Below are 26727 nucleotides of genomic sequence, written 5' to 3'. Positions count from 1 at the left end.
CTTCGGTAGCTCAGATGGTAGAGCACTTGTCCGCGAAAGGCAAAGGCCCCGTGTTCGAGACTCGGTCTGGCACACAGTTTTAATCTGCCAGGAAGTTTCGTGAAGAAATTATTTGTGCGTGTTCACATGCTTCTTATACTCAGCGATGTCTAAGAAGTGTGTTAATTCAGCAAATCTTTTCTGTTATGTGTGTGACGATTTGAGGACTAAGTCTCAAAGAGATCCCATTCCACCGATCGTCAAAAAGGAATAAAAGTTGTATTTTGAATCAAAGGGAGATGAAGGTAAGTGTTTGGCACCACAGAACTGTTGCTCATGTTGCCCCCTAAATGTAAGAGGCGGTTGCATGGAACCCACCCTTCTATGCCATTTGCCGTAGCATAGTTGTGAGGGAGGGGGCGGGGGTTGTTTAACAAAAGTCAAATAAATCTCAAGTAAATCAAAACACACAGTTTCTTATCAAAATTAGGAATATGCAATTCTCCCAGTTCCGTAAGCTGAATCTCTCCCAAGTCTAAAACCTTCCACGGAACCGACACTAGAACACGCCATCGGCACCAAGGCTACAACCACAGTCGCCGTCGTACGCGGAACTGAACGACCTTGTAAGAGATGTAAACCTTTCAAAGACGAAAGCAGAACTACTTTGGTCTCGTCTTTAAGAAAAGAAACTGTTATCACCAAACATTAGTATTACTATTCGTAAACGACAGTTTGGTGTTTCCACTTTCTTCTCAGTGACACAGAGTTAGGTATATTGTAATGATATACACCGAAGAGCCAAAGAAACTGGTACTCTTGGCTAAGATCTTGTACGGCCCCGCGAGCACGCAGAAATGCTGCCACATGACGTGGCATGAACTCGAATAATGTCTGAAGTACTGCTGGAGGGAACTGACACCATGAATCTTTGAGGGCTGTCCACAAATCCGTAAAAGTACGAGGGGTGGAGATCTCTTCTGAACAGCACCTTGCAAGACATCCCAGATACGATCAATAATGTTCATCTCCGGGGAGTCTGCTGGCCAGCGGAAATGTTTAAACTCAGAAGAGTGTTCCTGGAGCCACTCTCTAGCAATTCTGGACGTGTGGGGTTTCGCATTGACCTAATGGATTGCACGATGGACATGAATGAATGCAGGCGACTAGACAGAATGCTTACGTACGTGTTACCTATGAGAATCGTATCTAGTTGTATCAGAGGTCCCATATCATTACAACTGCACACGCCACACACCATTACAGAGCCTCCACCAGCGTGAACAGTCCCCTGCTGATATGCAGGGTCCATGGATTCATGCAGTTGTCTCCTTACCCGTACATGTCCATCCACTTGATACAGTTTGGAACGAGACTCGTCCGACCAGGCAACATTTCCACTCATCAACAGTCCAATGTCAGTGCAGACGGGCCCAGGCAAATCGAAAAGGTTTGTGTCGTGCAGTCATCAACGGTATACGAATGGGCCTTCGGCTCCGATGATGTTTCGTTAAATGGTTCCCACGCTGAAACATGTTGATGGCCCAGCGCTGAAATATGCAGCAATTTCCTGAAGGGTTGCACTTCTGTCGCGTTGAACGATTCTCATCTGTCAGCGTTGGTCCCTTTCTTGCAATATCTTTTTCCGGTCGGAACGATGTCGCACATTTGATGTTTCTCCGGATTTCTGATATTCACGGTACACTCGTGAAATGGTTTACGAGAAAATCCCCATGTCATCGCTACCTCGGAAATGCTGTGTCCAGCCCGCATCTCGTGGTCGTGCGGTAGCGTTCTCGCTTCCCACGCCCGGGTTCCCGGCGGGGTCAGGGATTTTCTCTGCCTCGTGATGGCTGGGTGTTTTGTGCTGTCCTTAGGTTAGTTAGGTTTAAGTAGTTCTAAGTTCTAGGGGACTTATGACCACAGCAGTTGAGTCCCATAGTGCTCAGAGCCATTTGAACTTTTTTTTTTTTTTTTTTTTTTGCTGTGTCCAACCGCTCGTGCGCCGACTAAAACACCACGTTCTAACTCACTTAAATCTCGATAACCTGCCATTGTAGCAGCAGTAACCGATCTAACAACTGCGCCAGACACTTGTTTTATGTAGGCGCTGCCGAGCACAGCGCCGTATCCGGCCTGTCTACTATCCCGGAATATGAATATGCAAGCCTACACAAGTTTGTTTGCCGCTTCAGTGAAAATAGGCTGGTTACAAACTGTGGGATGAGTCACTATTTGGAAGAATGGTGCCTGTTTATAGATCCATCAGAGAGTAGTCTCAAAGCTGTTCTCTTACATAATGGAAACGAGAAACCTTCGATACCAGTGGCTAATTCCGTTCAGTTAAAGGAATCATGAGAACATAAGTCTACTTCTGAATTACACTGGCTACATATACATCTACATGATTACTCTGCAATTCACATTTAAGTGCTTGGCAGAGAGTTCATCGAACCACAATCATACTATCTCCCTACCACTCCACTCCCGAACAGCGCGCGGGAAAAACCAGCACCTAAACATTTCTGTTCGAGATCTGATTTCTCTTATTTTATTTTGATGATCATTCCTACCTATGTAGGTTGGGCTCAACAAAATATTTTCACATTCGGAAGAGAAAGTTTGTGACTGAAATTTCGTAAATATATCTCGCCGCGACGAAAAACGTCTTTGCTTTAATGACTTACATCGCAACTCGCGTATCATATCTGTCACACTCTCTCCCTTATTACGCGATAATACAAAACGAGCTGCCCGTTTTTGCACCCTTTCCATGTCCTCCGTCAATCCCACCTGGTAAGGATCCCACACCGCGCAGCAATATTCTAACAGAGGACGAACGAGTGTAGTGTAAGCTGTCTCTTTAGTGGACTTGTTGCATCTTCTAAGTGTCCAGCCAATGAAACGCAACCATTGGCTCGCCTTACACACAATATTATCTATGTGGTCTTTCCAACTGAAATTGTTCGTAATTTTTACACCCAGGTACTTAGCTGAATTGACAACCTTGAGACTTGTACTATTTATCGAGTAATCGAATTCCAACGGATTTCTTTTGGAACTCATTTGGATCACCTCACACTTTTCGTTATTTAGCGTCAACTGCCACCTGCCACACCATACAGCAATCTTTTCTAAATCGCTTTGCAACTGATACTGGTCTTCGGATGACCTTACTAGACGGTAAATTACAGCATCATCTGCGAGCAACCTAAGAGAACTGCTCAGATTGTCACCCAGGTCATTTATATAGATCAGGAACAGCAGAGGTCCCAGGACGCTTCCCTGGAGAACACCTGATATCACTTCAGTTTTACTCGATGATTTGCCGTCTATTACTACGAACTGCGACCTTCCTGACAGGAAATCACGAATCCAGTCGCACAACTGAGACGATACCCAATAGGCGCGTAGCTTGATTAGAAGTCGCTTGTGAGGAACGGTGTCAAAATCTATCATGATCTCAAAATTCTTGGTCTACTTCTGAGAATGCGACTAGTTAGAAAAAATAATGCTGTTTCTTGTCTCACGGAGATAGTAGGGCATGAGAAGACCATTACGTAGTCAAAGAATGGTCCTTGAGAAAAATTTTTTAGTCCTGGTGAAAAAAAAAATGTGTCTCATGAGCCGCTTGTTGACAAAGAGAGTTTGCTGTTACCACCACTATTAAACTTGAGTTTTATGAAGAATGGACAAAAATGGCCAGGATGTTCAGTTTTGACTCTCGTATTTTTCTTTGCATTAGCACTGTAGAAAGTAAAGGAAGAATTTTCATTGGGCCTCAGATCCGTGACTTGGTGGAAGTATATACCTTTGAACAAGTGCTTACAGATGTTGAGAAGTCAGCTTGGTTTGCTTTTAAAGATGTCTGATACATTTTCTTGTTTGTTACATGATCTGTGTGTTAATTCCTGTATTGTTATAAAGGCGATTCTTCTGTACATTATTCTTGTCAGCAACTTGGATGCATGAACTGTTTCTCTGATTGTGCGATGGTTCTCACACTTATCAGCTCTTGCTTGAGTGGATGACGTTTTTCCAAAAATTTGATGGTACATCCCCAGTCTCTTAGATTCTACATACCAACCAGAAGAGTCGTTTGGTTGCCGTTTCCCTCAATGTTTTTAGAACTTTGTGTATCCATTATGCCTTATTTGACTTTGTTGAGTCTTAGAAAGCTCTTTTAAATTCTGACTCTAATCCAAGATGCCCTGTATGTTCCATATAAGTTCCAGTTTCTTCTTGTATGACGCCATCGGAGAATTTCTGCCGCTAATGGATGCCTTCAGTACACTCTTTCCTCCTATCCGATGTCTCCTCTGCTTCTAACCGCGGGTTTTCCGTTGCACTCTTAACATTGCCGACCTTACTTTTAATTTCACCGAATTTTCTTTCACATTTCAATATGCCGATTCAGTGCGCCCGACTTTTTTGGATTCCTTCACATTTTTCCTGAAGCCCTTTCCCTTTGGCTTCTGTGCACTTCCTATTTACTTCATTCCGAAGTGATTTGTGTTGGTGTATTCCCGTGATCCCCCTGTAATTCCTTCATACGTCGAAAAACTTAAGTATTAGCCGAAGTTTCTTTACAACTACCTTTCTATTGCTTTTTTAATCTTTCTACTATATGTGGTTGCTCATTTCAGAGATGTCCACTCCTTTCTGTCAACGAACTTCAAACGCACCTTATCCTTTTTCAGCACTTCAGTATCCCACATCTCACTTCCTTAGACACTGATTCTTTCGTAAGGTCCTCTTTAACTTCATTCTACTCTTCATCATTACTAAATTGTGGTCTGAGTCTTTATCTGCTCCTGGATGTGCCTTACAGTCCTGTATCTGTTTCCGAAATCTTTGTCTGACCATGATGTAATCCAGCTATAAGCTTCCCGTGCCTCTGGTCCTTTTACACGTACACCTCCTCCTCTAATGATTCTGGAGCGGAATATTCGCTATTACTAGCTGAAATTTATTGCAGAGCTCAGTTAGTCTTGCTCCTCTCTCGTTCCTACTACTTAGTCCACCGTAACCGTTTCTTCTACTCCTTCCCCTACAGTCGCGCCCAAGTTCTCTATGATCATTAGATTTTCATCAACTTTCACGTTCTGAATTACCGGTTCATTATTTTCAATATTTTCTGTATCTGTTCATCTCCTGCTTGAGACGCCGAATTGTATACTTGAATTTACGTTGTCAGCGTTGGTTTTCTGTCGATTCCGGCGATAAAAATCCTACCACTGAACTGTTCATAGCAACTCTCTGCCTTACCATCCTATTCATAACGAATCTTGCTCCTGTTCTACAATTTTGTGCCGCTGCTGACATTGACCTATAATCATATGACCAGAAATCTTTGTCTTCTTTCCATTTCACTTCATAGACCCCCACTGTGTCTAGAATGAGCCATTGCATTTCCCTGTTGAGATTTTCTAGTTTCCCTACCACGTTCAAAACTTCTGACTGTCCCTGCCTCGACTCGTAGATGGTACCATTTTGTTGCTTATTCCATCTTTTTCTCATGGTCACCTCCTTGTTGGCAGTCGGCTACAAGAGGTCCGAAAGGGGAACTAATCCAGAGTCTTTTTCCAGTGGAGAGATCACTCTGACGCTTTTTCAATCACATGTGACACGTCATGAGAATATACCTTAGGTGTCTTTAATGCAATGGTTTCTATTGCCTTCTTTATCCTCTTGCCATTTAGCATCGCTGAGGGCAAGAGGGTGCCCTGAACTTCTATCCTCTCTTTCTCCCTCTTTGATAAGGCCGTTGGCAGAAACAGGGTGATTTTTATGTCGTAAGTGTTTGGTCTCCATTGCTGATGATTTTTATTCAGAATTTAAGCAATGATTACGTTCGAACATAGAACGTCTTGATCACTAGTCAAAGATTCCACTCCTAAGACTACGTGTCCTCGATTAAGGATTATAGGAGAAAAAAATTAGAGGTATTTGTGACGGGGAGGGGGGTTAGTAGTTAACCTTGTTTCATGACTGCCTAGAGGCTATCATTTCCCAGTGCCATCCACAATCGGGACACTCAGTGTAAATTTTTGTTAATTGCAAGTGAGAAATCATAATGCTGTGCTCTACCAAGGTTAGTGTTCAGTTACTTGATATTATTCAGCGCTGATATGTCAAGTGAATCACCCATCCATGGTTCACGAAATGAGCTTCTAATGCCCACTGAGCCCTTCAACATTTAAGACTTTCTTAACCACGGCTTCAAGACCTGGTCGGATAGCATTTCTATGGTACACTTCACAAAATGTAGTTTTGATTTCATGTGACGAGGATACGGAAAATATGGAAAGGAGTCAGTGAAATGTGTGTGCTTGAGTTGTGTACCTGGGTGGCTAAATCAACAGAGCAGCGTCTAGTCTCGGTCCAACAGGAGTATTTCAACGTTTCACAGAAATTCAGCCAATTGTAAAAGAATTTCTTCTTACTACATTCCTTTCCATATTGTCATTGAATCTCGGTGGATAACATCTACAACTCAGTGACTGGTTAGCATACGTATCTTTGTCACACAAAATAAGACATTGACTGATACAAGTTTTTCACAGTTTTCCAAATCATCCAGTCATGTGTTCTTTGCACTTCCTTCATTCTTTTCCCTAGCCCCTATTCATGCGCCAACAGCTTTAAGGTAACATTCTTCCCCTTACCAACTGCATTGTTATTTCAGGACAGAGAAATGCTGTTAAACGCCGTTCACACGACGCAGAATGCTTGAACTACTTGTGATAGACCATTCCGTCCAAGTAAGGGCCTGAGAGCATCAGACTGCTGTCGCGAGTTTGCATATCCGCAGCCTCCAGAACCATTAGAAACGGATCAGTGAGCTAGCATATGACTGTCTGCTTACAGAATTGGCACAAAGGAAATTACACTTGCGGCGGAGACAGCGTAGATCGGCCACCCAAGTGATATATGACTGCCTCGGCGGTTTGCAGTGTGAAGGAACTGTTACTGTGTGCCCACACCATGGAGCCTCGCTTACAGTACTTAACAGCAAAGGTCTCATAACCTAACATTTCGAATGTATAGGGACGCTGTCAATCAACCAATTAGACTGCGCGTCGAAGGTCTTGAAGGATAAGTCAAAACTGGTTGCAGCTGTGGACTATGATAGCAGCGATTCATCAGATGAGACAGCGCACATACTAATATCTTCCTTGGAAGATGGGTGATAGGCGGTGAATGAATACTAAGTAGAACAAGAATCAGAGACAAAATTAAGAGAGGCAGGCGTATAGAGACGACTCTGGTTTGAGATATAAAACTTCTACGTCGAAGTCACACTACGAAAGCTGGTATCTTTACGGAGTAGTGATAAAAATGCAACGGAATGTTGCAGATTGTTGATGGAAAGATGATTTAATTTATTGCATGATAATTCCCGTCTACAAACGGTGCCTGCTTCTCAAGCACTGCAGGAAGTTCCCCGGATTTGAAGATTCAGAGCATCCACCATGTACTAGAAGACTAGAGAAGCTGTAAGCATAGTGAGTGAACAATTCGTCGGAATGGAATCAAAAGCTCGCACCTTCACCAATAAAATATTTCGGCATAATGGTTCGTTACATAAAAATTTCAGTACATTTTCGTTGTTAATAAAAGTAAACGGGGGACCGATCCCAGTTCCGCAAGAAAGGAAAACTCTTTGGCCGTTATCTTTATTGTAAGATCTCCAGTTCCTTCGACAATCATTTGTCAGATGTGAAAACTGTATGCCATACCGAGACTGGAACTCCGATACCTGCCGTTTTCGTGTAGCGCGTAAACGTATGTAACATGAAAACTGTGTGGCGGGCCGGAATTCTAGTTCGAATTCCAATACGCCAATTCGGCCCAGTTTTAGTATCCACGTACAATCGTGTAAATAATAATATGTACTCCTCCAAAACTAATTTTTGTATTTTGTGTCTTCATTTTTAAAGTTTTTACATTGAAGAAAAGTATCGACTTTGGAAAAATTTTACACAAAACTCTTACAGGTGAAGGATTACCAAGCTCCTTCCACACCACCCCTGTGAAGGGATAGCATAAATATTACCAAGTACGTAGTTGCACGTACGAAAAGGTAACATAAATTATTATTCGCAGCCTACACTTGTGAATGATCTGAACAGATCTGGGTACAATTTGAAAGAACAGTTATAACGTGCCTACTTCTACGTACATACTCGGCAAACAACCTTACGGTGAATGGCGGAGTCTACCATGCACCAGCACTAGAAACTTCCTATCCTATTACACCAGTAAGTAGAGCGAGGGAAAAACGACTGTCTAAAAGTCTCCATAAGAGCCTTAATTTCTAGCATCTTATCTTCATGGCCCTTAGGTGAAACGTAGAATCGTTCTGCTGTCGGCCTCAAATGTTGGTTTCCTAAACTGTGCAATAGTGCCTTGCGGAAAGAACATCGTCTTCCCCCCACGGAATCCAATTTGAGTTCAGGAAGCATCTCCGTAATACTCGCATGCTGACCGAACCAGCTGGTAACAAATCAATCAGACGCCCCTTAATTGGTTCGATGTCTTCCCAACACAAGAATAGTGCTCGACGAGTGGTCACATTAGCGTTATATACGCCGCCTTATTTTTTGAAGGCTTCAATTTCCCAAAATTACTCGATGAAACGAAGTCGACCATTCACCAACTCTACAACTAAACTCACGTCCTCATTCCATTTCAAATCACTTTGTAACATTACGCCTAGATATTTCATCCGAAAGACTGTGTCAGGCTGTACCCTAATAATGCTGTAAATGAAATTTGTAGGACTGCTTTTCCCACTTATCTGCATGTACCAACACTAGTAACTTCCTATCCTGTGAGACCCTAACTTTTCCCTGCGAAATGAATGTTCAAATAATTTATGGGTTTGCTGCCGGGTGACGTCATGGACCACCGCCGATATTTCGACAGGAGCACACCCTGCCATTCTCAAGGCACAACTGCAAGGAGGAAGCAATGTGCAAGGGAATTTAATACCTCGGTTCACAGAGGAGAAACAAGGAAGATACCACACACAGAACAAGTAACCGCAGAGCCAACACACAACCAAAGATAACCAACTTCAGAAATATCGATAGTGACTATTAATCAACAGGTGAGATAGCACTAATTCTGTCCCCCAGTTTTTTGATGAAAGACAGAGCGGCATTCCAAGCAGCATCTAAACAAAATCCACCATCTCTGTTTATAAGGTTGCTTGATAGTTTGATTTCCACAGCTTCCTTAATAACACTATCCCCATAGCTGGACGTCCAAGCCAAAATCTCCGTGTTGTATTCCATAGCATGACCGGTGTCAAGGCAGTGTTCTGCAATAGCGGATTTGCTCGGCTGTTGTAAGCGTGTGTGACGCTTATGTTCAATAAACCGGTCTTCCACAGGCCTGATTGTCTGACCAATATATGCCATGTCACAACTGCAAGGAATACGATAGACACCAGACTTACGCAAACCAAGATCATCTTTTACGGACGACAACAGGGCCTTAATCTTAGAAGATGGTCGAAAAACACATTTCACATCATATTTCTGCAAAATTCGGCCAATCCTGTTGGAAATGCATCCTGTGTAAGGCAAAAAAGCCGTAGACTTAGGTGCCACATCGTTGCTATCTTCTCTCACCCGTTGCACAAAGGGCTGATAGCGCAACGCACGTTTGATCTGCCTCTCACTATAACCATTCTGACGAAAGGTGACTTCGAGATGTGATACCTACGCTGCCAAACTTTCAGGGTTTGAGATAACGTGGGCCCTTGAACAAAGGTACGAAGTACTCCTTCACGCAGAGATGGATGGTGACAACTATCAGCTCGCAGATACAAGTCAGTGTGAGTAGGCCTCCTATAAACAGAATTTCCCAACGTACCGTCAGTCTTCCTTCTGAGCAACACATCAAGGAAGGGAAGGCATCCATTCTTTTCCACCTCCATAGTGAACTGAATATTCTTGTGGGTTGAATTCAGGTGTTCCAAAAACCGGTTTGAATTCTCACTACCATGAGGCCAAACAACAAAAGTATCGTCTACATATTTGAAAAAACTCCCAGGTTTCAAGGTCGCTGACTCCATGCACGTTCCTCAAAGTCCTCCATAAACATATTGGCCACAATAGGTGACAACGGGCTTCCCATTGCGATTCCATCACTCTGTTCGTAGTACTGACCATTGAATAAAAAGTAAGTGGAAGTCTGCACATGTCGAAACAAATTTGTTAACTCGACACCAAACATAATTCCAATTACCTGCAACGAATCAGAGAGAGGAACGCGAGTGAAACGAGAAACCACATCAAAACTGACTAAAATATCAAAGTCATTCTAAACAATCCCTGCAATCGACGTAAGAAATCTGCAGTGTTCTTAATGTGGTGTTCACACCTACCTACTAGTGGGCTCAGCATACTAGCAAGATGTTTAGCGACCCGATATGTTGGAGCACCAATATAAGAAACAATAGGCATCAACGGGAAAGCCTCTTTATGGACCTTAGGAAGGACATATAATCTAGGTAGTACAGCACAGTAAGAATAAAGACTCTTGATAGTATCCTGTAACGAAGAACTTTCCTTCAGGAGGTTATTAGTCTCTCTCTCAACACTTTTAGTAGGGCCAGCACCGATTTTGCGATACGCCGAATCAGAAAGTAGACACTGCATCTTTTGAATGTAATCGTGCTTGTTAAAAAAACGTGGCATTTACCCTGTCCGCAGGTAAAATAACAATATCAGGATCCATTCTGAGTGAACGTAAAGCAGCCGCCTCAGCTGCAGTAATGTTACACTTGGGTGGACGGGCCCCAGTCAACACACAACAAGCTTCCCTCCTAACTTTTTCCGCAGCCTCGGAAGGTAGTTTATAAACAGCCTGTTCAATATACTAATAAAATCAACGACTAGCAAACTCGTAGGTGTCGGTGTGAAATTCAAACCCCTCCCCAGCACAAACGTCGCTACGTCGTCAAACGTTTTCTCCGTGAGATTGATAACAGAACGTCGAGAATTAAAATTAGAATTAGCCACTGACGCAAGAAACGTTCAAACTTCGCCGGATGACGAGCAGTTACAGATTAAAATTCCCAGTCAGGCTGCGACGAAGAGGCACCGTCCACCCAATCCCAAGAAAATTTAGAAACGTTAGACGCCATCATTAAATGAAGCTGAAATAATTCCTTAGAAACAAAATCTAATTGACGGCGAATATAGTGGATCCTTTCACGAACAAGAGCTAATGCAGCACGTTGCTTGATGCGATTGGCGGCAGGAGAGCCAATATGATGCACAACTTTAGCAAACGTTGGAACCACACTATGATTTCGACACTTCAGTAAAAAACGATAATGCACATTCCAATTTTACTCTATTGCTGCGAAGTTTATCCAACCTCCGCAAGCAACGATACGTTTCCTCCCCGTAGACCGTAGAGGTAAACAATGTGAGACCTTTACTTTTTCTGGCGAATTGAATCTTCAAATAACCTACGTGTTTGCTGCCGGGTGACGTCGTCGACCACCACCGATATTTCGACAGGAGCACACACTGCCATTCTCAAGGCACAACTGCAAGGAGGAAGCAATGTGCAAGGGAATTTAATACCTCGGTTCACAGAGGAGAAACAAGGAAGATATCACAAACAGAACAAGTAACCGCAGAGTCAACTCAGAACCAAAGATAACCAACATCAGAAATATTGATAGTGACTATTAATCAACAGGTGAGGTAGCCGAGGATGGGCCGTATTTTGCGTAAATATGATATGAAATGTGTTTTTCGATCCTCTTCTAAGATTAATGCCCTGTTGGCGTCCGTAATAGATGATCTTGGTGTCTATCGAATTCCTTGCAGTTGTGGCATGTCTTATATTGGTCAGACAATCAGGACTGTGGAAGACCGGTTTATTGAACATGAGCGTCACCCACGCTTACAACAGCTGAGCAAATCCGCTATTGCAGAACATTGCCTTGACACCGGTCGTGCTATGGAATACAACACGATTCTGTCTTGCACGTCCAGCTATGGGGATAGTGTTATTATGGAAGCTGTTGAAATCAAACTATCAAGCAAACCTTATAAACAGAGATGGTGGATTTTGATTAAATGCTCTTGGAATGCCGCTCTGTCTCTCATCAATAAACAGAGGGACAGAATTAGTGTTACCTCACCTGTTGATTAATAGTCACTATCGATATTACTGATGTTGGTTATCTTTGGTTGTGTGTTGGCTCTGCGGTTACTTGTTCTCTGTATGGTATCCTCCTTGTTTCTCCTCTGTGAACCGAGGTATTAAATTCCCTTGCACATTGCTTCCTCCTTGCAGTTGTGCCTTGAGAATGGTAGGGTGCGCTCCTGTCGAAATATCGGAGGTGGTCGACGACGTCACCCGGCGGCAAACCCTTAAGTTATTTGAATTTCCTATCCTGTTACACTGGCAAGTAGAGCGAGGGAAAAACGACTGCCTAAAAGGACATTGGTCTGTAGCAACGCGGGTATTATGTACAAAAGTCAATATACAAGAGCCATCTGCGCCTTTTTCCATTAGCTTCGGACTTTTTGCCTGGTGAGAGATTCGTGAAAAATGCAAGCTGAGTATGAAGCCCGTGTAACAGAGTACTCTCTGTACCACCGAACTGGGATTACATGTGGACCTGGTGACGTATTTGTCTCAACCATTTCAGATTCTTCTCTACGCCACGGAAGCGAATTTACATGTCCTCCATGCGGGAGTTTATACGAGAGTCAAATGACGGTATGTTTGCTCGATCCTCATGCCTGAATGATTTCTTAAACGTGAATTTTAAAACTTCAGCTTCCCTTTTGCTATTTCTTATTGCCACATCAGATTGAACTAAGTATCTCTGGGTAGAAGCATTCCACCCGATTACTGATTTCCGCAAAACTACCATTTTCTCGGGTTCTCGACAGGATCTTCCGCTAATATGTTACGATGGAAGTTCACACATTGCTCTTCTTAGGGACGCACGAATTTTTACAGACTTGTGCCTATCAGTATTTGCGCCCACTTTTCCTGTCGAGAATGCAACAATCACTTTTCTCATTATTTTCCGAATGTGGTTATTAAACTACGGAGCGTCGTTTCCACCTTTAATCCACTAACTTGGCACACACATCTCCACAGCGCGATATACAATCAGTTTAAATATTGCTCATAATCCCTTTACGTACGTCGTTCAGGAGCTAAACAAAGTCCATTCATTGTCGAGGTGGGATGCTAACAACTATTTATCTTCTTTTTTCTAGCATAAATTCTCTTGGACTTATTGTCGGATTTATTAAGTTTAGTAACCATCATTGCTGTGATGACGTTATGATCACTAATTCCTGTTTCTATTTTGACACTGGCTATAAGTTTAGGCCTATTTGCAGTTATAAGGTCTGAAATATTGCTGTTGAGTTTGAATTTGTCCATAAGATGTTGAGGGCAGATTTCGGGAAAAATGTTCAGAAATACTCCTCAAGACTGTCTGTCCGTACCACCGGCAGTGAATCCATAGACATTCTCGTCTATCCTTGTCCGCAACTCGCGGTCTAGTGACTATGGTTGCTGCCTGTGGATCACGGGGTCCCGCGTTGGCTTCCCGGCAGGGTCGGGCATTTTTTCCGCCCGGGGACTGGGTGTTTGTGTCGTCCTCATCATCTCATCATCATTCGGGAAGTGCCGAGACTGGAAATGGTAATATTTGGAACTTTTACGGGCGCTGATGACCACGATGTTGAGCGCCACACAAACCATCATCATCAACTGTCTATACTTGGTGCGTTAAAGTCACCTCCAAGTAATATTACATGATACAGGTATTTCACTGACCGTGAAATTCCCTTGAATGACTCTAAAACTATCACAGCGGAACCGAGTTGTCTTTAAAACCAACCAACAGCTAACTTGTTTTCACGTATACCTCTCATAAGCCTCGAGATAACCATCACACTGAATTCGACCCAGTGGAGAGGATATTTTTGTCAGCTGCAATGAAGATTGCCTCTCCTATGGCATCTAATCTGTCTTTCCGATATACTTTCCACGAATCACTAAATATATCATACTTTCTACCTCGGGTTTCAGCCAGCTAGCGGACCCGAAAATTATTTGAGCATGAGAGCTTTCCTGGAGGGCAGTAAATTCGGAAACTTTGTTACGAATACTTCAGAAATTTATTGTTAAAATTTTGACAGTCGAAGTGTCTCTACATCGTACGCGCTCTGATTTCTCTCCCTACATGTCGACTGGAGAGCGTTCATCAGAGGACCTCAGACTACCATTTTCATAAGAAACCCCTATGTTCACTCCACAAGCATTGCGCTAGCCCATTATCTGCTTCCTTAGTGCAGTGCACACCTGACGTATCAAGGGGACTCCTACAAATCTGCACCCCAGAACGTAAGTTCAAAAATTTGCCGTCATGACTGTCCCAGAAAAGACGGAGAATCTGATTCAGACCCTCCTCTCGGCTCCAGACCGAAGGATCCCGATGAACTCTGTGTACGACGCAGCAGTTAGGCTATTTTCCTGTGTAAAAACAATCGCATTTACGTTCAACATTTGCACAAAATATCTGCTATTCTTGTAGAATTAAAGCTGAAAAACCATTAAAAATCAAGATTTGGTCACATGATCGAAAACGCTCTGTTACTGGCTAAGCTATGGGGTCGTTACAGACTAGGAGTAATACGAAGCTGTACGCGTGTTGCAGGAGTGTTCACAGAAGTTACTAGGTTTATACGTAATATTTCTGCACATAGTTTTAGTGATGGAAAACGCATTAATAACTTACAAGTGCAACAGAAAGGAATTTCGTGAACGCTTACGAAAGGTGATGCGTTGATGCTCCATTCATTTACATCGGCAATATGTTCAAGGACGGACATTATTTTCCCGCTCCCTGCAACATCAGTAAACTGTCTCAAAATCAGGAAACAGTATAACTTTTGCAAACGAGTCCGCATCTTTCATTGTTACCCATCAGTCATGAACTACGATCCAAAGCACAATAAAATTATTGTTGTCAAATCTAAACGTCTATTTCCGCTATACGCAGCAGACACGCCGCCCGTTAAGACGCGCTCCATGACGCTACGAATAGTGCATGTGATTGCAGAGAGTAAAGACGCAGTTTCTAATCCTGAAAACCTCATACATTTTTATACGTTCTACCCGAAATACGAAAATACTGTCTGCAAAAACTAATCGTAGCCGTTATTTAGACTGTAGGCTGTGTTATATATAGCTTCACATTAATCTTAATCTGAGTAATGGACAAATCAGGATAAATGCATGTTCTTTGGGTACAAACAATCCGTTCTTTTGAAAAGCATTGTTAGAAGTGAAGGTATCACCATACTCCCACAGTACATCGACATGTAGAACAATGAGGTTGTGTGTGCGGAGAATCTAACCAACGACCTAGGGATAACATGTTATTGCATTCTACAGTCTACAACTTTACCAACCGAGCTACCAAATGATGGGCAATGAAGCGGGTTAAAGAAAATTTTAACTAAGAGTTTAATTTCCTTGAATGACGCTACCCGTTATTGTAACAGTGCAAAAGCGTATATCGGAGGTACCTGTACATTAACGTTAACTTCAGGGTGCAAGACATTATTAATTAAGCAAGGCATCTTGGGCATCCATGTCGTTGCAGTTTGCCGGTACAGTGCAACCACTTGTTACGCACCTTCTCATTCTCTGCAACACTGAAAAACAATTTTTCAATTGTTTTTATGGAAGTATTTGTACAGTGCGGTTCTACACGCCATTTATAAACCATTTTCCGAAAAGTTAATTTGAAAACATGGCATCAATGTGAATTAGCTTTGCGACAGTAGGAACAGCGAGCTAGACTATGACGTCACAGACATCACATGAGTCGAATGGAGCGTTTTAGTGGGCTTTCAAATTATTTGAATTTCATTACCGGTTCTGTAAGAGAATACCGAAATTCAAGAGGGATAAAAGCAGATTAAGAGCATAAAATGACATAAACATTTAAGACGATTTCCAGTAAACAGTTACATACCATATTGTGAGCCTTGCTTGCTTCAGGCGAGCAGAGACACCAGTTTCCACAACCTCCGCCGGGTGACCGTAGGAACTGAGGGATGTCCACAGAACCCAAGCAATAGGCATCATTGGTGTCTACATAAGCAAAAAGTTACAGATTACTTCACCCTGCACCCCTGATAGCGGCAGGCAAGGCCTCCGGCAAATCTCCGATAAGAAACCCCGCACCCCCTCCCCCCTTCCGGCAGACACACCGTGTACACATTGGAATTATTTCCGGCCGTGGACGTCATTTCCCTATGGAGTTCCTTAACTTGCCTAACATTGGAGCTCCCGATAGCTATTGAACGTCTCCCCATGGGTGCGTGCTCGGACTCTGCTGAGCGAGCCTACGGTGTGGATGGCCATGGCCAGACTCCACAGTGACTCTCCGCCTCGAAGTGTCGGCGCAACAAGCTGCCGCTCATCCTGCAGTGAGCGCGGATCCACCGTGTGGGGCACTCTCAAAGGTGCCTCGACAGCAGAGCCCTTGGGTGAAGCAAGGGAGACCTGAGATGGCCCAGACTACCCGCCAGTGCCTCCGCTGCCATCACACCCTGAAGCAGCACCATGAAGACCGCTGACCGTCGCCATAAGCGTCTTTAACGGTTCGGGAACTGCGGACATCTCGTTCTCCATACACACACAGCAAGCACACACACTACACGTCCTACTACTGGTACCTTGAGAATTGAACTACGAAAACAAATAGAAAAAGCTAAGCTTCTGTGAAGATTGGAAGGTAGGAGACGAGGTACTGGCAGAAGTAAAGCTGTGAAGACGGGTCGTGAGTCGTGCTTCGCTAGCTAAGTTGGTAGAGCACTTGCCCGCGAAAGGCAAAGGTCCCGAGTTCGAGTCTCGGTCGGACATACAGTTTTAATCTGTCAGGAAGTTTCTTTTCAGGAAAAGCCACGTATGTGCGTGCCTAGTCACCAGGTGTTTCGCCAATGGAGGCTGGAAACTGACTAAGCTCTGATCAACGGTTAATTGCCGTCCAAAACCAAACAAATGTCGACAGCCCGAATCAAAACATGATCGTTTCTAGAACGCTTTACTGTACCTCTCAAATACAAAAATACCCAATGTATTTAAGAATTAAACTGTGCAAGCTCACAAAAAGGTGCAAAGAGTTTAAGAACTAACCTGAGAACACAAACAGAGCAGCTAAATGTGCTACTTTCTACCATCCAGATGCTTCAATCACAAAGACTGACGGCTGATTTATCTTATCATATTTCTCAAGCTTTTCCATAGCTTTCAAGTATTCACCAATGTAAAGATTTATTTTGTGAGCTGTCGCACTAAAAATTTTACCTGGCACCCGAATTTCACATTGAAAAGCCAATCAGAATAAAATTTCTAGTTTTTGTCCATTTAAAGCTTACAGGTGATTCGAATGCCAGTCTCATAGGAGTCATTCATTAATGAAAGCATGGAAACACTTTCAGAGTTCAAACTTAATTACACAGTATTTAAAAATAGAAGGGTGCCAGATTTTATTTCAGTTTGGAATGTTGCAAAATGGTGCACATAAACTTGCTGTGACATAAATAAATGCTGTTGTATTCCTTCTGCAATTTGCTTCAGACTTTAATCACTTACCGCAGGGGTGGCCTAGAATTCGGCTCACTGGCCATGTCCTGTCACCAGTGCCATAGCGCTCAGCCCGGCTAGCATATAGTGTGATGAGGAGAAACTGGAAATGCACTGCATTTAAGTAGCATTGCCGTTGTACTGCGTACAACTTCTTTTATATTTCACATTCCTTTACAACACAGATCAAAAACAAAAAGTCAGTAATGGTAAATTGTAGTATCCTGAAGACATATAATTTTTATTTGGTACAAATGACATAATCAGACATTTTCAATTTCACAAGTTTTCACACTCATGATGTCACGTAATCGTGGCTTATCTAGTTTCGTAATCGAAAAACCGTCCCTCAGTCACACCTGTTGGATAAAATATTGTAGCACTTTGCATCCTCATTATGTGGTCTTGCAGGTCAATCACTTCCATCTACGGGTGGACAGGGATGCTTTCAACTGAAATGGCCACCACCCTTGGACACAATTCGAAAACAGATGTAAGATTTACAGTGTCCTCAAAGCCTTTTTACAACTATTCTAGTATTTCTTTCAAGGCCGCAGTTAATTCTTCAAATCTTGCGTTTTCTTTAACGCTAGAGGGGTTAAGGAACTGGACTGTCTATCAGAATGTGTCCTTTCTGCAACAAGATTTTCTTTTCAAATGCATCACCTTCAAGTCTGATAGAAGTTAGCTTGAAATGTCTTACTTATGAGCAGCGTACAGTGAAGTCTACTTAAAATGCGAAGTCTAAAATCTATTATGCAATTTCTAATTTTCGTTCCTGCGCTCCTACGTAAGTTTAGCAACAGCGAGTTTTAAGTCGATACAGCATGTCCTTTGAGCAATCAATCATACCGTGGAGTAATATATAAAGTCTCCATACTCTTCGTTCAGTTCCATCTAAAACTGTTGCATGTGGCAGCGGGATATTTGCGAGACGCTTCAGAAATTTGCTAATCGTACTACCAATTAGTGGATACAGTTTTGATATTGAACTCGTGCCCGGAATTGCACTGTTTGGATCTAAAATAATTTGAAGATCGGATCATTTTCATATCTCCCGCTTGAATTGGGACCCTTACCTGCTGTTTAGATAAAATAAGTAAAATTGTTGGCGCTCATGTACTTAAGTAGTGTAGCAACTAAGATTATGTGCATTTGTGGATACGGTGAAGAGTACCAGTTCACTGTAGAAAATAAAGTATCCTTCATATTTGGTTCCGTTTCGGCAGTCGTTGTCTTCAGTGTGATTCTTGAAACCCTCGCGTCGTTTTAATAGCGAATGAGAAAACTAGAAATTTATCATTTTGAGGAATTACTGAGATACGAAACATATTAGGAACAGCATTTCTTACCTCTGCCATTTCACACCACATTTTTTCCAATAACAAAACAATCGCCTAACAAATAATGGTACGACTGAGACCTTGAGATTAAGGTTCAGCGTCTTTGGCGCTATGCGCTGGTATTTGTAGTAAATTGCATTTTCTAGAATATACCATAATAATGCTATCAAATTAATTTACATATTTAATATCCGATTTTACCAACAGTGAAGAGGAATATACGAAGTGTTCTATTGGTTGTTAAGAAGTGTGTAAATCGTACTTGTTATAGTAAAGAGTTTAAATAATACCATAATAACAATAAAAGTGTCCAAATATTTTAGTTGAGAGAGCCTTTTAATATTTTACAAAAGTTTATTTTTTAATTGATGATATTTTTGTGAAGTTAAGTATGTTTTTACAGTCAGGTTAACTGGTGAATAATAAAACATTGCAGAATACATTATGGAACAGATTTGGAAATTCGTTAGTACACTTGCTTTCATTGAAAATAATCATTATTAATTGAAAAAAATTACGTCTTTCTGGCACGCTACTCGTCTTTAAAACTGAAGTGCGAGATCTGAAAATAATCCAGTCTTCAAAGTTGCTTTTTATCCAAACGCCGATTTCCCGAACATGGGTTCATTATTAAAACAGCCCCCAGGAGCCTGTAACGGGAATCGTGGAGAACGTTGTAATATGTTGTCAACTATAATTACGTTAGTACTAGCTGTATCAGTAAGCCTAGCCAAATAATTTTTTTAAGTGTTGGTGTAAATATGCTTCAAAGTAGTCAACATACAGAATCATGAAACAAGGTTGGCTAGAAGATATAAAAGAGCATTACAACATAATTTTCCTGTTCGTAATTGGGACGTAGCTATAACACCTGTCATCCATTGAACTTCAATTTACTATGGCTTAGTATGTGTCTCTCTGCTGTCTCCGACATTAAATCTGGATACAGTCTTCCGCACAACAAATAGATATTTTCATACGAATCGCATATATTTGAGTGAACCAAGTTTTGGACATTCCGCCGAATATATCGTAAATACTGGTTAAAGAAAAGTAAAAGACTCAGATTACTGATCATAGGCTTAATTATTATTTAAGATTTTTATCGTAAATCTAAACTTAAGTGCTGCAACTGCAAGAAAATAGTGTTTTTGGCGAGGTGTTGAAATCTGTCCCTCTCTCCACAGTTTTGTAATATAAACTCATCTCCTACACAGGTAACGGCTGGGTGGGCTGGACCAACGACTCCTACCCGAATGGTTTCGTGGAGCTCCTTTTCGAGTTCGACCAGGTCCGCAACTTCAGCGCCGTTCATATCTTTACCAACAACTTTTTCAGGAAGGATGTTCAGGTGAGTCTATGCTATCGACGTTTGGATAGTTGCTGAGACATATGAAATGTAGGTAGCGCTGTTTTAATGCCCAGTATTGATTCTTCATAATAAGAATGTAACAACAGTAATAACAATGTAAATACTGTTGTATACCTAGCAGTTTCGTGCAAATTTCTCGATATCTTGTTACTTGCGTGTCTGTGTCGCTGTTTACATGATCAGCCATATTTCCATGGGGTCTCATGTTTCGGAGAGGATCGTAGAACCCAGTGGCATAGAGTCCAAGGACCTCGAATTGTTGATGTATCTGTTAGTACCCACAAGCGGTTGCCACTACTGTACGAGAGCTTTAGCAATGCAGCCAAAAATACTTATCAGATTGACATGTCACAACACATTTTCATAGTGTAGTTACATACGATTATGCACCATAATTAACAAAATTTTTGCTCAGGTGACGCTGTCACGAATAAATTTTGGAGAGAATAATTCGTAGGACTAACACGACCAGCCAACTGTTTAATGTATACAAGACACAATACAACGCTGAAGTAGGCACAAGTGTTTCGGAGGTCACCAATCAATTCATATTGTAGAAAATGAGGTTCTGTAGAAGGCGACCCATACGTTCTCCCATGTGGACTGTATGACATCGCCAATACGATTGCAGTGAACACGGGGTCATCGAGATTCGACAGTGGATTAGTGAAATGTGTCGCCTGGTTGGATGACTCTGGCTTCTGGCTGTGTCAAGTCGCTGCCGGTGTCGTGATTCTCCATCATCCAGGTGAACAGCTGCTCGGAACATGGTCTGCATCACGGACGCAGTCTGGTGGGGCCGTATTGTGCTATGGAGGACATTCACCTGATCTTCCATGGGATTTGTGCTAGTAATCCAAGGCACCATTAGTGCAGTGGACATAACAAAAGTTATGATTTTAGTTGCTTTTCGATTTAATGTAGACGTCTGAATACTTATTCCTTCCTGATATGTGAATAACAGCCTTCAGCAGTGAAACCCATCTACCTGCTCGTACACCTTAACACACTGCCTGCTAGCTTATGAGACATGGAAGGAAACCAGAACCAGATCTAATCCGCGTGGCAGGTTCAGTGGTGGCCAGTTATCATGTGCTGATGCGCAACAGCACACTGTAAATACCGCACTCAAATTATGCAATTTTTCTTTGAATGCTAGACGGAAGTTACACTAAAATAACACCGTTTGTCTTCGAATGCGAGTCGGCAGTCACACTATAATTACACCATAACTCTTCAGAAGCATACTGGTATGGAAATATAAGAGACGAAAACATGTTTTGTAGCCCTCCTCCGCGACAATTGGAAACCAGTGTCGAATCCTGAAATAGTGGTCAGCCCCACTACAGTCAACTCAGATAAGGACACATTTGTCTATTTTCTACTGCACATGCTCTAACATCTCATCCTTCCAACATTATGAGTACTATGTGGCTCACAGCACTCACTCACTTTGAAAGTGTGTATAAAGCATAAACTGTAAGGCATTTTTGAGGAGCAGTTGCCTTGATGGCGCTGTGGGTGAGTGGTCTAGATTGTGGACAGGTAACTCGGAAAATCGGGTTGATTCCCGCTGCTAACAACCGCTTTTTTCATTTATTCTATTCCTTGCAAAGTTAAACTGTTAATCAACAGTTTAAATATATTTAAACAGTTCAGTTTACAACATAAAATTAATAAATTCAATTTACTTATCATTACTACTCTTGTAAGTCAAGTAAGTGGTAAACATATTGTAAGTATAGGAGGAAATTTATATGAAAGTGTTTATTGTAGATCATGTGCTAAAGAGGCCATTTCCAGTCGATCTTTGGAGGTATACTGACCGTAGAAAATACTTTATTTTAAGTAAATGTCGGATTAGAAAATTATAACGTAAAAAATTAACCGCGTTTGGTAGTAAGCAAGTCGGCCCGCGTGTGTAGTGTGTGTGACAGGGGGAAGTTAAACGGGATATCGGGGCAGACAATGAGTCTGGAAGCAGCTGGACACTATTCGCTTCTTCAAGACTGGTCAAGCACCACTGCAAGCAGTACGCATGATACCTCGCCATTAGCGCCAAAGGTCGAGGTCGAATGAATGATACAGACTCTCCAACACGGATAATGAAAGAACTCTGGGTACAGTTTGGAATGAAGGTCAAAAATTAAGGTAATCACACGTCAAGGAAAACTTCTAAGAGAATATTCCCGATAAACATCGCAAAGGGCCTTATGCATCCAGAATCAGTGTAGAAGGGAATAAAAGGACAGAGAGAGACAGATTAAACAGTACTCGACAGGATTAACAGCCTCGACCACGCAGGGGTAGGCTGATGGCCGTTCGGCGCTGCTTGCTCTGCCGTCGGTCCCATCGGCTGCCCCAGTTACGACGACTCAGGCTACACTAGGTGAACATCCGAATACGACGAGCCAGGCTGTGGCAGGTGACAGCCGATTATGACAACTTCGGTTACGGACACGGCACACGGACGAACAACAAGAACAGGAAACAACGGAGAGCTGTGGCATCCACCTCGTCCCTCCCCGCCCCCCCCCCCCTTTTCCTTCCACAGGACACTATCTAGGTCACTCATCAAGTGAAACTCTACGGTCAGGACTGTCTGTTTAGTGTGCGCTACTTTCCATACCTATCCATCAACAGACGGCATCCCAAGACAACCAAATCACTGAGGCCGATCGGCAACGCTGCCATCAACAGCCCAGGGACCTGATCGCAAAGCGCGGACTCAAAACGTCAGATCACGACAGCGACATCACATCTTACGACGACAGCATGTGACGATCAGCTGTAGGATGTGACTTCGACACATCTCAAGTTAACGATGACAACGTCCTATTCCAGCTCGTCCGCTGAAAGCGGTCGGGTGTGACGCGAAAGAACTTGCAAAATGTCCACAATGGAGCTAAGACACAACCGCCACTGCCCACAGCCTACGAATTCGATCTCTGCAGCCAGAGAGTGAGCTCATGGCCCACATCACTCAACCAACTACAAACGACACTAGCCAAGCAGGCCAACCTGGTCCCTCCCAAGCACCACCTACCAGACTGGTGAGGATCCCACCAATCATGATTTAGTACACGGGAAAATACAAATTGCTTAATACGGAACTGAAGAAACAAGTTACTGGAGCATCAAGGCCATAGATAAAGGGTACTCGGTAAAATATGATTTTGAGATGCTGACGGACCAACGGACTGCGCTAAACTTCTTCTATGAGGTGAAAATTCCTTTTCATACTCACCATCTACCTACAGAGAAAACGCTGAAATTTGTCTATAAATATTAACCAGATGAAATGACAGTTCAGAAGGTGGAAATTGAACTACACAAACTTGGATTCTCGCAAGCTTCCGTACATCAGTTTAAGAACCTGGATCAGAACACTGCATCACTTTGCCAGCCAGACTGACCAGTATCTCCTTCTATGACCCATGCCACATCCTGGACACCAGAATTCGAGTTGAAACGTACTATCCAAAAGAGGGGCCTCCTTAACGCAAATGGTGCCAGCGATATTTTCACATCAATAATTATTGCACCCACCTGGCGAGATTTGAATAATTTGGAGGCCACCATCAGGCCAACAGCGGCTCCAGGTTTGCATGCCAGAAGCCTACATGCGCAAACTGTAATGGAGAACACCTGGCCACATGGAGATGGTGCAGCACGTTCCAACAACCATTCCGCTCGTACATGGTACAGTATCAAATAGCGAGAGAAAGGGCCCAACAAGCAGCCCAAGTAGCAGTACCAGTACCACCAGCAGTGAACGACATATCAGAGTTCCCTTTTCATCCATCGAAACTGTCAGTCTGTATGTGTGCCATTCGACAACACACAAACGAGAGGACGACGACCGGCTAGTACCTAACAGCCGGAACTGATGTCATCCAATAACGACGACTTTGCATCCATTATGTCCAGCATCACAGACTTCCTGACGACCTTATAGCAGAGGAACATCCTGACCATTCTAAAGAAGACATTGCAGAAATTCTGTGCAGCACCAACAGTATCGATGAAAAATATAGCCCTCTTTGAGGGAGCCATGAAGATCTTCACCCCAAGCAATGGCCTACAGACATTCACAGACCGAAGACCTGACTCTTTGTATAGACAACGCCAATGTTCTCTAAACCTAGAAGCCAGAACTCCAAGACTTTTTGCTCCGTCACCTTGTGAACATCCTTCTCCTAGAAACACATCTCCGACCAGTGCAGCCATTCAGGCTTTAGAATATGTTGGGCTTTCACACAAATAGAGACCATGGCTGCGATGGGGCATTGTCACCTATATACAAAGAATCATAACCCATGCTCCAATCGCCTAGCCTCAACTAGCAACACTCGACGACTCGGCGATCGCCATTACCACTGCATATGGCACCATAACACTCATTGCAGCCTTCCTCATGCCTAATAGGACGTTCGTAGAGAACGATTTTACTGTGCTGTTTGATGGCTTCGACAAAATACTTCTAAGGGGCGACCTCAAGGTGAAGCCATTTGCGTGGAACAATAGGCGGACGAACCCCCATGGCAATAAGCAATAAGCAATGGAAGGACGCCTTGAGGAGATTGCCTTTGGTTTTGATGAGCCAACTCATATCCCTAACAACCCCAACCATTGACCGGATGTCTTGAAAAACGCTATGATGGTAAACTTGTGTCTGGACCTTCCTCTCTAACTTCTGACTATCAGCCAGTGCTCGGTATCATTTTAAACGCTGTGGACCATCTTCAGCCATCATGGGCCATCAATACAAATTGGAAACAGTACAGCACACAGCTCTACACCAACGTCCGGCCAACGGAGGGCATCTCTACCACTGCCAACGTCGATACAGTGATATCGACTCTCACTGGCAAACTCCATAGGACGTACTGACAAAACACCATCAGATCAAAAGGCCCTAACTGGAGACAAAAGGGTAATCTTCCTTGTTTAATGATTTGAAGACCTTGAAGAACATAGCCAGAAACTCTGGCAGGGACACCGAATCCCGATAGACTGACACACAGGGGATGAAAAGCCTCACCCGCGAATTACAACATTGTGTCGTCGGTCATCGCACCGAAGATTGAGCGAGCAGGATGGCCCACTTCATGCTTCAAGCCCGTGATGAATAGTTGCTTGTCCATTGAAGCACACACTCCAGCGCCCTGCCGGTCTTGTCTATGACATACTGGGCAAGGCAGAAATCTGCACCGAGGAGTATAAACGCGAAAACGCTGTCGATATCCTAGAAGATAACGCCGTAGTACAGACAACGCTGGAGACAGGGTACACCAACGGCTGTGCTAACTACAGTTGGATCACCTCCAGGATGACATTCCGTTAACTATGCTTGCAAAGATTAAGAAAATCCTCTGACACCTGGGCACTCACTCAGCACTGGGACCGGATGGCGTTACAAATTCCCATCTGAAGCAGTTACCAAGAAATCAACTGGACCTCATTGCTAGGATTTTCAGCGGCTGTCTACACCTGCACTACTTTCCATCCTGCCAAGGTCCCACCAATCCTCAAACAGGGCAAAGACTAAAGTCAATCAGTTAATCACCAACCTATCAGGCTCTCATGTACCACACACTCTGCATCTACAGAAATTCCTTCTCACCACCCAAGACGTCATACAGCCAGACCAATTTGCCTTCCAACATTCCCTCTCTGCTGAGTACCAACTACTACGGATCGCAGAAAATATCGCCTACAACCCAAACCGTGCCATCTATACAGCAACAGTGTTCCTGGACGTGGAGGAAGCGTATATTAGGATCTGGAGGGGGAAACGTCTCCTTAAGTTACTGAACCTGCACATTGTCCCGGGCAACCTAGTCAGTTATTTCCAGTTTCCTTACAGACCATAAATTTTTCGTCACGATTGTGGTGCAGCAGTCTACCATCAAGGATTTGCAGCAAGAAATTCCACAAGGCTCAGTGCTGTCCTGCACACTGTTTATAACCTATGTCATAGTTATACCAATGCGCAATTCGCCAACAATACAGTCCTGCCCACCAGTAGTCGCGAGCTACCACCTTCATCACGAATGCAGCAAAATCTCAAACTCGCGGCGAACTGGGCGGGTAACCAACTGATCCAATACAACTCCAAAATACGAGGGTTATAATACACACATCAAACAAAGTTTTGCGTCACCCCAGTTCCCTGAACTACTGAGGATAGACGTTGACTATTGATATTGTATCACAGACACAGACCCTTTGACTGTTCAGCGATGTCAGTAAACCTGCCCCAAGATGTAAACAACCATGCAAGAGCAGCGCCTATTAGACGGAGGGTGTCAGACAGCCGATCAGTTCCAGTCATTCCACCAGGAAGGAGGTACACGGCTCGTGTTG

At 43.1% G+C, this 26727-nt stretch overlaps 1 protein-coding gene across 1 annotated transcript in view; it reads left to right on the top strand.

Moving 5' to 3' along the window:
* Positions 1-26727, top strand: part of LOC126244582 (discoidin domain-containing receptor tyrosine kinase B-like) — a 457485-nt gene that overhangs the window by 336308 nt on the left and 94450 nt on the right. The window contains exon 7 of the mRNA XM_049948255.1: positions 20204-20337. Within this exon, the coding sequence (XP_049804212.1) occupies positions 20204-20337 (134 nt within the window). The remainder of the gene's footprint in view (positions 1-20203; positions 20338-26727) is intronic.

The sequence above is a fragment of the Schistocerca nitens genome, chromosome 1 (assembly GCF_023898315.1).
Source record: "Schistocerca nitens isolate TAMUIC-IGC-003100 chromosome 1, iqSchNite1.1, whole genome shotgun sequence".
Taxonomy (NCBI): Eukaryota; Metazoa; Arthropoda; class Insecta; order Orthoptera; family Acrididae; genus Schistocerca; species Schistocerca nitens.
The sequence above is the reverse complement of the archived record's forward strand: the minus strand, read 5'-3'. Positions and strand labels throughout refer to the sequence as shown.